This window comes from Chlorocebus sabaeus, chromosome 14, assembly GCF_047675955.1.
Source record: "Chlorocebus sabaeus isolate Y175 chromosome 14, mChlSab1.0.hap1, whole genome shotgun sequence".
Lineage (NCBI taxonomy): Eukaryota > Metazoa > Chordata > Mammalia > Primates > Cercopithecidae > Chlorocebus > Chlorocebus sabaeus.
Window position 1 is genome coordinate 96,451,615 of NC_132917.1, and position 12,333 is coordinate 96,463,947.

General features: G+C 56.9%; 1 protein-coding gene across 3 annotated transcripts; it reads left to right on the forward strand.

Moving 5' to 3' along the window:
- The first annotated feature begins 38 nt into the window (after nucleotides 1–38).
- Nucleotides 39–11,927, forward strand: LOC103229888 (SH3 domain and tetratricopeptide repeat-containing protein 1-like). Of its 3 annotated transcripts, none has more exons than XM_073023170.1 (5): nucleotides 39–201; nucleotides 3,760–3,940; nucleotides 5,111–5,267; nucleotides 6,807–6,929; nucleotides 11,529–11,927. In XM_073023170.1, the coding sequence occupies exons 1-5, from the start codon at nucleotides 39–41 to the stop codon at nucleotides 11,880–11,882; spliced, it is 978 nt and encodes a 325-aa protein (XP_072879271.1). In that variant the 3' UTR covers nucleotides 11,883–11,927. The 3 variants fall into 3 exon arrangements, with proteins under 3 accessions (XP_072879271.1, XP_072879270.1, XP_072879269.1); XM_073023169.1 differs by having other exon boundaries at nucleotides 89–779; XM_073023168.1 differs by having other exon boundaries at nucleotides 89–574.
- Nucleotides 11,928–12,333: the final 406 nt, after the last annotated feature.

A 12,333-nucleotide genomic window follows, 5' to 3' on the forward strand; every position in this document is an offset into this window, starting at 1 on the left:
GTGCCAGCAGGCTGGCCCAGCACTACCTCCTGGGGGCCATGCGGCTGTTCTCGAGGCTGCCCTGCAGGGAGTGTGGCCGAGACTTCACCCACGTACTCCTGCAGCTGGGCCACCTCTGCACCCGCCAGGGCCCAGCCCAGCAGGGCAAGGGCTACTATGAGTGGGCCCTTCTGGTCACCGTAGAAATAGGCCATGTGGAGAGTGAGTGCCCTAGTTCCTCCTGTGAGCCTTCTGGGGCCACTCGGGTCAGGGCTCACCTGGGGTTTATGATTCAGAAACAAGTGGTGGTTTTTCCACCATCGAAAGTGCTGAGCCATGTCCAGCAGCAGATGTTGGCAAGCGCCCTGGAGACAGGCGGTTCCCATGCAGGGCCAGGCCCTCTGTGGCCTACTGAGGCAGCCAGCTCTTCCTGGTTTGCCCAGGGACCATCCTGCCTTGGGCACTGAAAGTCCTGCATGCTGGGAATTCCTAGACATAACCCTGGGATCAAGGCAGGCTCGGCTGCGCTGGGACTTCGGGCCCCACCATGAGCCAGGCCCTGAACACCAGTTCTTGTGCCCGTGTTATCTGCTTGGTATGTTGGCAGCCTGCGCACCTGTCATCCCACTTCACAGAGGACACGGGGGCGGGTGATTGCCCAAAGCCGCAGAGCAGTTCATGCAAAAGCAGCTCGTTGTGCAGTGTGCCAGGCCCCACCCACAAATGGGGCTTGTGGGGTCCTCGGGTGGCAGAGACTGAGCGTGGGAATGTGAGCTTCAGGCCACAGAAGCCACAAAAGGGTGAATGGCGTGATGGCGGGGCAGCACTTGGCCCTGGGTTAGGGAAGCCTCTTTAGTCTAGAACCAGAGGGTTGAGAGCATTTAGTCAAGTAATAGTTGGTGGAGGAGAGGCTGGTGGTGTAGCCTGTGTGAAGGCCTAGGGGTGAGAGAGTGGGGGTGAATGAGTGGGGTGTGAGTGGTGGTGAGTGAGTGGAGGTGTGATGGAGTGAGTGGGGATGAGTGGGGGGGTGTGAGCGGGGATGAGTGGGGTGTGATCGGGAGAGTGAGCGGGGTGAGTGGGGTGTGAGTGGGGGTGAGTGAGCGGGAGTGGTAGCGGGGTTGAGTGGGGTGGGAGCGGGGATGAGTGAACAGGGCTTATGCAGGGAGGTGCAGAGTTGGGAGGGGGTGGGTTGGGTGCTGGATGGTGAGAAGCTCTTCTGGAGAGCTAAGCAGGGCCTGGGGCCTCAGGCTGTGGCTTGGCCTTTTCCCCAAGAGCACTGGGGAGCCATGGAGTGCTATCGAACAGTCACTGCAGACTGAGCAGTGAACGGACAGTAGGTGGGCAGGGCTGTCCGAAATCTAGGCCACAGAGAATAGATGAGGAAGTTGAGTCCAGGGAAATGGCTGAGACAAGGGATACTGTTGTGGGTCCCCTCTGTCTTGCAGCGCTTTGTCATGGCATAGTGAGACCACTCAGAGGTGCCTCCTGTGACCTGGACCAGAGCCCCAGGGGCTGTGACCAAACCTGCCCATTTCCAGCACAGGCCTGGCACCCACTCCTGGCCCTAGGAGGGATAAGATTTTGGAAAGGACCGTGTGAAGGGGCCCCGGTCCCACACATCTGCCCAAGGAGGGTTGGGGGGTTCAGACCCAGGCTTCTTCCCCAGGGACATTCTCTTACTGGAAGGAGACCCTCCAGGAACCCAGTGCCCCAGCCCCCACTGCAGCCTCCAGTGGCTCTTGGCACAATAGCCTGTGGTACCTCCTCCTACGAGGCCCTCCCCGGGGTGCTAGGGGATTCAGACTTGGAAATGCAGGCCAGGGAACGGGGATCATGCTTCCCTGTCTCCCCACCCTGCGCTGAACGATCGAGGAGACCAAGGGCGGGGCTGATACCCCACATGCTTCCTTGGGGTCATTTTTGAGTCACTTTCGGTAGTTTGTGTCCTTCTAAGAATTTGGCTGTTGTGTCTAGATGGTCTGGTTTGTTGGTGTACAATTGTTCGTAGTGTTTTCGTGGAATCCTTTTATTTCTGTCAGGTCGGCAATAATGTTTCCTCTTTCATTTCTGATTTTAGAAACTTGGGTTTGTAATTTTTTATTTCTTCATTTTTATTAGAGATGGGGTCTCATCATGTTCCCCCGGGCTGGTCTTGAATGCTGGCCTCACGATCCTTCCACCTCAGCCTCACAAAGTGCTGGGATGACAGGCGTCAGCCATGGTGCTCAGTCTCTGATTTTAGTCATTTGTGTCCCGTCTTTCTTTCCTCGGTCAGTCTAGTGAACGATTTGTCAATTGTGTTATTTTCAAAAAACCCACCTTCGGTTCTGTTATCTCTTTTGTTTTTCCATTCTCTGTATTTTTACTTTCCATTTCCACTCTCACGTTTATTATTTTCTTCCTTTTATTCACTTTGGGTTTAGTTCTTTTTCTAGTTTCTCAAGGTGGAAGGTTAGGTTTTTGATTTGAGATTTTTCTTCCTTCTTTGAATGTAGACATTTACAGTTATAAATTTCCCTTTCAGCACTGCCTTAGCTGCATCTTGGAATTTTTGATACGTTGTGCTATTTTTATTTTTAAAGACAGAGTTTTGCTCTATTGCCCAGGCTGGGGTGCAGTGGTGCAATCTTGGCTCACTGCAACTTCTACTCAGGTTAGAGCCATTCTCATGCCTCAGCCTCCCGAGTAGCTGGAATTACAGATGTGCACCACTCCACCCGGCTAATTTTTGTATTTTTTTTAAATATAGAGACGGGATTTCACCATGTTTCCCAGGCTGATCTCAAACTCCGGGACTCAAGCGATGCTCCTGCCTCGGCCTCCCACAGTGCTGGGATGAGAGGCGTGAGCCACCGCACTGGCCGGGGCTGTGCGTTTGTTTGCATTCTTCTCAAATTAGTTTTTGGTTTCCCTGCTGGTCTCTTTGACTCACTGGTTGTTTAGGAGTGTGTAGTTTTCACATATTTTTTGAATTTCCCACATTTCCTTCACTGTCGATTTCTAGTTTTGTGCCAGTACAGCTGAAGAACACCTCTGCTTTGGTCTCAGTCCTTCTCCATTCACTGAGGCTCGTTTTGTGGCCTGGCACATGGTCTGTCATGGGGAATGTCCCATGGGTGCTCGAGAGGACTGTGTATTCGGCTGTTGTTGGGTGGCGTGTGTGACAGATGTCCATTCGGCGTACCTGGTTTCCTATGTTAATCTCCGGAATGTTTCTGACACTAGAAAATCAGGCTTTGGGAGAGGCCAGTGAGCCTGTGGGTTGGGAGCCTGGTTGCATGAGAGAAGCATGTGTGGGAACGCCAGGGGCCAGCTTTGAATCCCATTCCCCCAACATGATGCCATGTGTGGCAGACGTGATGCTTGGCTTTGCTCTCTCAGGGTTCCATCTGTGACAGGGGCCACTTGTGCCCCTGGCCTCATCAGCTCAGGCTGAAGGCAGCCCTGATCCTGGCCAGAGGGTCTTTGTGAAGCAGAAATAGATGGCCTGGTGCAGGTGCCAAGCCCCTGCTGTTCACTCTGCGTCCATCCACAACCTCGGCCCTGGGAGTTGTAAAGAAGGCCGGCCTGTACCATGAGCATCTGCACCAAGATGTGCCCATGTCACAGTGTGCTTGGCGTCTGCCCTGGCACAGGTGCATGGCCTGTCTGCGCTCAGGCGCCCCGCCTATGGGGCCCAGGCTCACAGAGGTGTGAAGGAGGCAAGCAGGGGCCTCTGAGCCCAGCCAGCCTCGCTTCGATGCTGGGAGACTAACGTCTTCCATTTTGTCTTCTGCCCAGACCAGCTGCGGGCCGTCCAGTGGCTGTGCTACTTCTACAGCGCCGTCATGCCCAGTGAGGCCCAGTATGTCATCTACCACGATCTCCAGCTCTCCCTGGCCCGCAAGGTGGCCGACAAGGTGCTGGAGGGGCAGCTCCTGGAGACCATCAGTCAGCTGTACCTGTCCCTGGGCACGGAGCGGTAAGGGCTGGTTTTGCAGTGGTGGAGGTGGGGGCGGGCAGGGAGAAGGGCACAGGGAAGCTGGCCCAGGGCCCAGCAGCCCCTCTCCTTTTGATCATTTGGTGCTTTGGCATCAGATGCTTTGAGCTGGCCGGCCTGGGGTCATCCCAGGGCTGCTGCTGGCCCATGAGTCCCAGCTTGAGCCTCCCTTGTTGGGGCAAAGGTCACCTCAACCCCAGCAGAGGCAGTAGGTGCACTCTGGGCTGTTCTTCCTACTATGGTGGCTTTTGTCATCTTACCTGTGCCTGCCCCAAATCTTCACTCCTGGGCTTCGTCTGTCCCCTTAAATGTGACCACAGCAGCCACCTGTGGCTTCTCTCCCACAGAAGACAGAGCCAGTTGTGTCACCTGCTTCCCTGGGGCAGGGTTTCAAGGTCTCACATCCCATATTTGGCCTAGTCAGCTTCCCCCAAGCATCCTGACCTGGTGGGGTAACCATGGCCCTGGCCACCCCACCCATAGGGCCCAGTGACATTGCTGCAGTCCCAGCCCCTTGAGTGTTGGACTTACTGAGAGAGCAGAGAAGGAGCCAGATTCCATAGGGACCTGGGAGACTGACTGTAGTCTTGGCCTCAAGTTCACAGAAGGAAAATGGGACAGTGTGCTAGAGCCATGCTTCTCAAAGTGTAGTCCCTGGACCAGTAGAGCAGCATCCATGTCACCTAGGAGTTTGTGGCAAGTGGGAGTTCTAGGGCCTGCCCCAGGCCTGTGGAGCCGGAAGCTCTGGGGGCAGGGCCAGCAAGCTATAAGGACAGGCCTCCGGGTGACTGTGATGCCTGCACACCTTGAGAACCATCGGCCTAGATAGCCTCTGAACACTAACGGCTCCTGGTGCGTCTGGAGAAGACACAGGCCATGACTGGGAGGCAGGGGAGATGGACTAGCACACTCCTCCTGCCACAGGGCAGCATGATGCTCGATTCCCTCAGAAGGATGTCCTTCATCTTTTCCATGCCGTGTGTGTTCACTCTGGCCATCCCAGCAGCCTGGGAAGGGCAGAACACTGCACACACAAGAGGGCCGTTCCCAGTCCCCACATGCCAGATTCATCTGTCACCAGACCCACGGGAGGAGGCAGACTGGTTCCAGGAGGATGAGAGCCCTTGTTCTGACACCTGTGTCTGATTCCAGTGATTCCAGGGCCTACAAATCCTCTCTGGACTACACCAAACGAAGTCTGGGGATTTTCATTGACCTCCAGAGGAAAGAGGAGGCACATGCCTGGCTGCAAGCAGGGAAGATCTATTACCTCCTGCGGCAGAGCGAGCTGGTGGACCTGTACATCCAGGTGAGTGGCAAGGGATGCAGGAGGACTCCTGTGCTGTTCACTCTCTGTCCATCCACCCATCCATTCACCCTTCCATCATCTATTTACCTGTTCATCCTTCCATCCATCCATCCATCATCCATCCGTCTGTCCTTTCATCCATCCATCATTCATCCATCCTTTTATCATCCATCTATTCACCCGTCTATCCATCCATTCACCTGTCCATCCACCCATCCGTTCATCCTTCCATCACCTATTTACCTGTTCATTCTTCTATCCATCCATCATCCATCCATCCATCATGCATCCACTCGCTTGCTCATCCTTCCATCCATCCATCCCTTTATCATCCATTGATTCAGCCACCATCCGTCCATCTGTTCGTCCGTTCATCCTTCCATCATCCATCCATTCACCTGTTCATCCATCCATCATCCATCCATCATTCATCCACCTACCAATTGATCTTTCCATTCATCCATCCTCTCACCCATCCATCCATTCACCGTTCGTCCATCCACCCACCCACCAATCTACCTATTAATGCATCCCTCCATTCATCTATCTGTCCATTTGTTTATCCATACATTCGTCTGTCCACCATCTATCCATCCACATGTACATACATCATCTACCCTCCACCCATCCATACATTATCTACCCACCCATACATACACACATCATTCCACCCACCCACCCATCCATCCATCCATCCAAGCATTCATCTATCCACACACCCTTCCATCCATCCATGTGTCTTCATCTCCTCATCCATTCATCCATCCATCCACTCATTCCTAAGCCACTGCTGAGCACCTGTTGTGTGCCTTTTCCCTCCCTCCAACTGGTTCCCTCACATCCTCCTCCGGTGGCCAGCATCTTCTCCCTGAGGGCAGAGGCGCGGCCCCTCACAGTGCACAGCACTTGCTGGTATACAGCACATCCTCAAATAATGTGACCACTCAGTTAACACACAGAAGAACTTGCTCCAAGCGACACGTGGCACATCTCCTTACAAAATGAATCTATCATAGTGGCTGTTTTCAGAGGCTTTCCGAAACACTGTGTGATCTGGTACAAATTGTGAAGCCCAGGAGCCTGGTGAAGCTTTCATTATTGAGCACCTGCTGTATACCTCCTTGAGCTGAGGAGAGGGATCAAGAGCTCATGGCCAAGAGGGGACCAGGCCCACCCACAAACACTGAAACACTGCTGATGTGGCAGGGATGTGACAACGCAGAAAGGAGACAGGGGCTGGGCTCCCAGCAATCTAGGGGCCACGGAGACTGGTTTGAGTGCAGGGGGAGTGGGCTAGGGCTACCCCTGGTGGTAGGATTCACAGGTGTCGGGCTCCTGGGCTGCAGCTGCTCAGTCACCTCCTGGCACTCAGGTGCATCAGTTCATTGTCCTCATGCCAGTGGTGGGGGCAGCCTCCATGCACAGGGTCTGAAAAATGCTCAGGTGTACCTGTAGTGTGTGGGAGAAAAGAGGCTGGCAAAGGTGCGCGTAGCCACGTTGCTAGGTGTGGGTCTGGAGCGAACTTCTGTCTCCTTTCAGGTGGCACAGAATGTGGACGTGCACACAGGCGACCCCAACCTGGGGCTGGAGCTGTTTGAGGCAGTTGGAGACATCTTCTTCAATGGGCCCTGGGAGCAGGAGGAAGGCATGCCCTTCTACCGAGTGAGCTGGCCTGTGGGCTGATGTGGGTGGGCCTCAGTGGGGCACCTGGTGGTCTGAGGCATATGACCATGCCGCTGCCCGGGAAAAACGCTCGGAGCCTGGACGTGACAATTGCTCTACCCTTGTACCTGATGACCTCAAGCAACCATGAGTGGGAAGTCCTGTCCCCATCTTCCAGATGAGGAAACTGAGGCTCAGAGAGGCACAGGGACATGTCAAAGGACACACAGCATATCAGTGGGAGGCCCAGGTCTGCATGTACCCCGAAGTGGAACGACTTCTCCTTTCCTCTGAGCTCACAGTGTGGCTCAGCCCTGGGCACAGATCAGTGTGGTGTTTCTAGAGCAGAGAGGAGTATTGGCTCCCCCCAGTCAGACCCCCAGTGCTCAGGTGGGAGCGGCTGGTTTGAGGCTGTCGGGAGTAGCTGGATGGGCCTCAGGTGACTCTTCAGCCCCCAACTTGGGTGTCTGAACTATGTGTTATCCCACAGCACAGAGCTGTGTCGAGGTGCAGGAGTAGCTGGGGTGTGGGAAGCTCCAAGCACATGTTTGAGCTCTGACGAGGACGCTGCGCAAGGTGGGTGCTGTGGGAAACCTGACCCCACCTGCCTGTGTGGTAGGACCAGGCCCTGCCCCTGGCAGTGACTACGGACAACCGCAGGGTGGAGCCGCAGCTACAGCTGTGCAGCAAGCTGGTGGCACTCCTGGTCACAATGGAGAAGCCACAGGAGGGCTTGGAGGTTGCCCACATGGTCCTAGCACTCAGCATCACTCTGGGTACGTCCCCTGAGCCCCCACCCTGCCAGGACCCACACTTTGCCAGAGCCCAGCCTCTGGGTCTGCAGGCCAGGAGCTGAAACAGCTGCTGGATTTTCCTGGTCTCCTGTCCAGGCAGGCAGATCTGCCCAACTGGCTTCCCCGTCCGGCTGTGGGGCACAGCCCGAGGTCTCTCACGCAGTGCAGAGCTCCCTGCCTGCCTGAGTTCTGCTTCCTCTGCCTGTTCCCGCTGCTGACCACAAGGGCCGCCCAGTGTGCCCTCTGCCTTCCAGACATGCCAGGCATCTCGTTGGTCCCTGTATGTGCCAGGCTGAGTGGCACATTCCCTTTGTCTTGTGCCTTTCCCACCGTCATCAACCACACGGCTCTCTGGCTGATAAAATCCCAGTTCCCCTTCCAGCAGTCTGCCCCTTAAGGCCGGGCATCCCCTGGTGCTGTGCCAGGGTCGTCTGTCCCCCTCCAGAGACAGGGAACTCTAGGCAGGCCACATGCCCCAGCGCCTTGTGTCCCGTGGCCCAGTACACAGTAGGTGTGCAGCTGACTCCCCAAGGTAGGGGGATCTGATCGTGACACACCCAGGAGGAGTCAGATGTCACATCTGTGGGTTGCCTGGAGCTGGGGTACCCGGGAGCACCTGAACTGCATGGGCTCCCCTGGTTAAAACCAGTGAGCAGAGGCAGGTGGCTATGTGTAGACACAGAGCTGGGCCATCCAGGTCCGACTTTGCCAAAGCCTCACAGTAGACAGGGGCAGGCCTTATTAATTCTGCTTTCCAGACGGGAAAGTGAGTCTGGGAACCCAGAAGGGAATGGCCAGAGCTGCCCAGGTGACCACAGGTGCCTGGAGGCAAGCCACGAGTGCTGCCTGGGGTCTGTATACCTGCTCCTGAGGGGCCTGTGCCCTGCCTGCCCCAGGGAGCCACGTCCTCACACCTGCCCCTTTGGCCTGCACCCCAGGGGACCGGCTGAATGAGCGCGTGGCCTACCACCGGCTGGCCACCCTGCACCACCGGCTGGGCCATGACAAGCTGGCGGAGCACTTCTACCTCAAGACCCTGTAGCTCTGCAACTTGCCACTGGGGTTCGACGAGGAGACCCTCTACTACGTGAAGGTGTACCTGATGCTCCGTGACATCATCTTCTACGACCTGAAGGTGGGAGGGAGGGGCAGGGCTCGGGGTGTTCCCAGTCCCCTTGGAGTGGGATCTCCACCCAGACCCGAGGCCTGGGTTCCAGCCTTCCTTAGAAATGACCCAGTGGCCGCCCTGGAGCTCTATGCCCGGCTGGAGGAGCCAGCAAGGTTAGCAGATACAATTCAGCTCCCAAGATGGCCAGGCCCCACCCTCAGGAACTCAGTCTCAGCCGGGGAGGCTGACACATGAGTGGGCAGTGGTGGCCTCTGGGTTAAGAAGGAGGATTGTAGTCAGGGAGGCCCTCCTGGAGGAGGTGACATCAAAGCTGAGTCTTGACAGTCAAGTGTCAAGGTGCATTTAACAAAGAAAATAGGGTCGGGAGAAGGACATTTCGGAGGACAGCATCATCCTCACATTGAATCCACGTTGCAAGATCCAACCCAAATCCTGGCACCTCCTCTAGGAAGCCTGCGCAGGGTGCCAGCCTGCACGGAGCAACTCCTTCCTGGAGTCCCGAGACACCTTGAATCTTCACATCACCCAGGAAGGGTGGGGTGGGACCAGTATCTTACCATTGGGTTCACAAACAGGGAAACCCCAGCTCAGGGCAGGTGCAGTGGGGCGGGGCCCCAGCCAGCCAGGCTGAGGCCTTGCTGGGTCGGGTGTGTCTGGAGGGGACGTGCTGTGCTCTGTCTGCCCCAGCCTTGCAGGGCTGGAGAGCTAGGACTGGCAGACTCAGACCTGGGCTGTCTCCACCCCTCTGCCCCGCAGGCACCGCCCTTCCTTAGCATCACACCGGCACCGCGTCAGTACTCGTTATGGGCTGAGGGGCCCGGGCACTCCAGTCCAGGGGCCGAGATCTTGGAGGCCTTAGAACAACTTGAGGAGCGGGGCAGCCCTAAGACCCTGCCCTGTATCCCCCACTGCAGGCCTACAGCGGCCCGATATGCCTCAGCCCAGTGCTGGCGACACCTGGTGGTCAGATGTGGTCCCTGTGGCCTCCCAAGTCCCAGCCAGACATGGAGGTGCCAGGTGTCAGGCCTAGGGGGACGCTGCTCACTGCTCAGGGGCTTACCTGGGACCCAGGGGGACGGGCCTCCCAGAAGAGGCCTTTCTCTCTCTTGGTCAAGCCTGCCGCCCACTCCGCCTGTCCAGGAGAAAGGAAAGCGCCAAGTAGTACCTGAGAGGCCAAAGTCCATGGTTGGGGTCGGGGGACAGTGGCCTCCTTCACCTCCTTCCCATGCACAGCCCTCTGGGCCTCATCGTGACTATGCTGTCAGCGCAGGCCAGCTTCCCACAGGGAGGCCCCCTTGGAATTCCCCAAGGGCGGCTGTCTTTCCAAGGCTACACCCTCCTCCTTGTATAGGAGGCTCTGGACCCAGGGCCCAGAGGAGTGGGAGAAAAAGCCGGGCTGGATGGGACCTGGAAGGTTGGCAGAGAAGCAGGGGTAAATGGGCATCTTTGCCAACTGCCTCTAAAATGGTGTCCCCTTTAGTCTACACATGAGAGTGAGCCCTGGAATAGGGTGGATTAGGTGTGTCCTGGCTCAGCCTGCCACTCAGTAGCTGCTGTACACACTACAGGCAGATGAAAATGCGCACAGGCACACACAGGTGCGCGCACACACACAGGGACACGTACGCACAGGCACATGTAGAGACATATGCTTTGGCTGGCTCCTTCCTATTTAGTTGGGAAGTCCCCACCCCTTCAGGAAGCCTTTGCCTTTCACCCCTGGCTGAGTCTGGGACCTCCTGGGCTTCCCTCTGCCACAGCCCGGGCCACCCTGTGTGGTCAGTGTTCAATCCCGAGGCCCTCAGACTGGGAGCAAGGACATTAGGCTCAGCCACGCACCCAGCACAGAGTCCAGTGTTCGGCTGGGCCGGGTGCATTGGATGAGCAGTGGCGGTGACTTGGGGCCTTCTCACGCCCCTGCTCCGTGTGTGGGGTGGGACAGTGAGGGAATGGACTGCTGCATCTTGGACTTTGTCATTGGGAGCCATCTTGAGATGGTAAAGAGGGACAGGCCAGGCATGGGTCTTAGAGAGGTCCCTTAGGTGACCCCCATGTGGAGGAGGAGCCTGGGGAGAAGCCGGGTGGGGGATGGGAGGGTCAAGGAGGAGGTCTGGGAGATGGCATCCCATCCCAGCGATGGTGAGTTTGAGCCAAAGATGCATTGACAATGGGAGTGGATATCTGGGGAGTCACATTCTGTCAATATTTCAGGGAACATTGCCAAAGAGGACACCTTAGAGATGGTTTTCTACCTGGCCTGGCCCGTGGAGGGCCTGGAAATGGTCAGCATGGACAGGGGCCAGAGGGGAGCCTGGGTCACTCAACACTGTGCCCCTGCTGTGGCTTGGAGCCACGGGTCCTGCATGGAACTCTCAGAGCAGGCAGGATCTGCCCTGACCTCAGCCCATGGGGAAAGCAGCCACTGCCTGCAGAGAGGGTGGCACTGGGGCAGGAGGCTTGGGGTGAGTGGGGCGTAGGGACAGTCAGGAAGTCTTCCAGGGGTATCAGGGTCGTCCCCACCTCCTGCAGCTGAGACCACAGCAGTGTCACAGGCTTCGGGGTTCATGGGGTGAGCCAGCATTGGCTGGACATGTGGAATGACCTGGAGACAGGAATGGCCTCTGGGAAGATGGGCTCCGAGTCCCCCTTTTGCTGAGCATGGCCTGTCTCCTTCAGAACCCGTTTGATGCAGCCAGGTACTACCAGCTGGCACTGGCAGCCGCCGTGGACCTGGGCAACAAGAAGGCACAGCTGAAGATCTACACGCGGCTGGCCACCATCTCCCACAACTTCCTCCTGGACAGCGAGAAGTCGCTCTTCTTCTACCAGAGGGCCAGGACCTTTGCCACCGAGCTCAACGTCCACAGGGTCAACCTACCTCCTCTGCCACCCTGCGGGTGGGCCCCTTGGTTGACCCCAGCCACCCTCGCTGAGGACAGCATCCAAGGGAGTGGGTATTGTGCAAGGAGGATGGTCTCCTGCCTCTCCTGGTGTCTCCCGTGGCTCATTTTCTGGGAAATGGAGGAATGAAAGCAGGGTTCATATAGCAATAAATTTTTTTTTTGCAATAACATACCGAAGTCCCCAGGGCATCCTTCCCTGTGTGCTTCCTGGGCTGGGTCTAGGGGCCAGCTCCTTCCCTGGTGGCAGCCCTCTGATCTTGGGGATGAGAAGGACCCTGAGTCCAACAGACCTGGGCCAGGTCACCATGAACCTCGGTTTCCTCGGCGGCCAGAGGGGAGATGGTGGTGGAACTCCCTGGGCAGCTCCCTGTTCTCCCTGCTCAGAGCTTTTACTGCAGGTCTCGTGCTGCTCTTGCCTTTAACCTTCAGGCCACTGTGCCCAAATGTGGGGGCTCCATTGAAGAAATAGAGGCACAGAGAGGTTAGGTGTCTGGCCCACCGTCACACAGCAGGTAGGGGCAGAAACGAAGAGCCCAGTACCCTGACCACCACACCACCCTGCCAGCCTGCAGCCAGGA

What these genes read in the sequence shown, in the direction of transcription:
- LOC103229888 (XM_073023168.1), top strand. Translation starts at nt 316, where the DNA reads ATGTCCAGCAGCAGATGTTGGCAAGCGCCCTGGAGACAGGCGGTTCCC. An exon ending in TGGTGGACCTGTACATCCAG is followed by an intron (nt 5,268 to 6,806) that starts GTGAGTGGCAAG and finishes GTCTCCTTTCAG; the next exon opens with GTGGCACAGAATGTGGACGT. An exon ending in AAGGCATGCCCTTCTACCGA is followed by an intron (nt 6,930 to 11,528) that starts GTGAGCTGGCCT and finishes TGTCTCCTTCAG; the next exon opens with AACCCGTTTGATGCAGCCAG.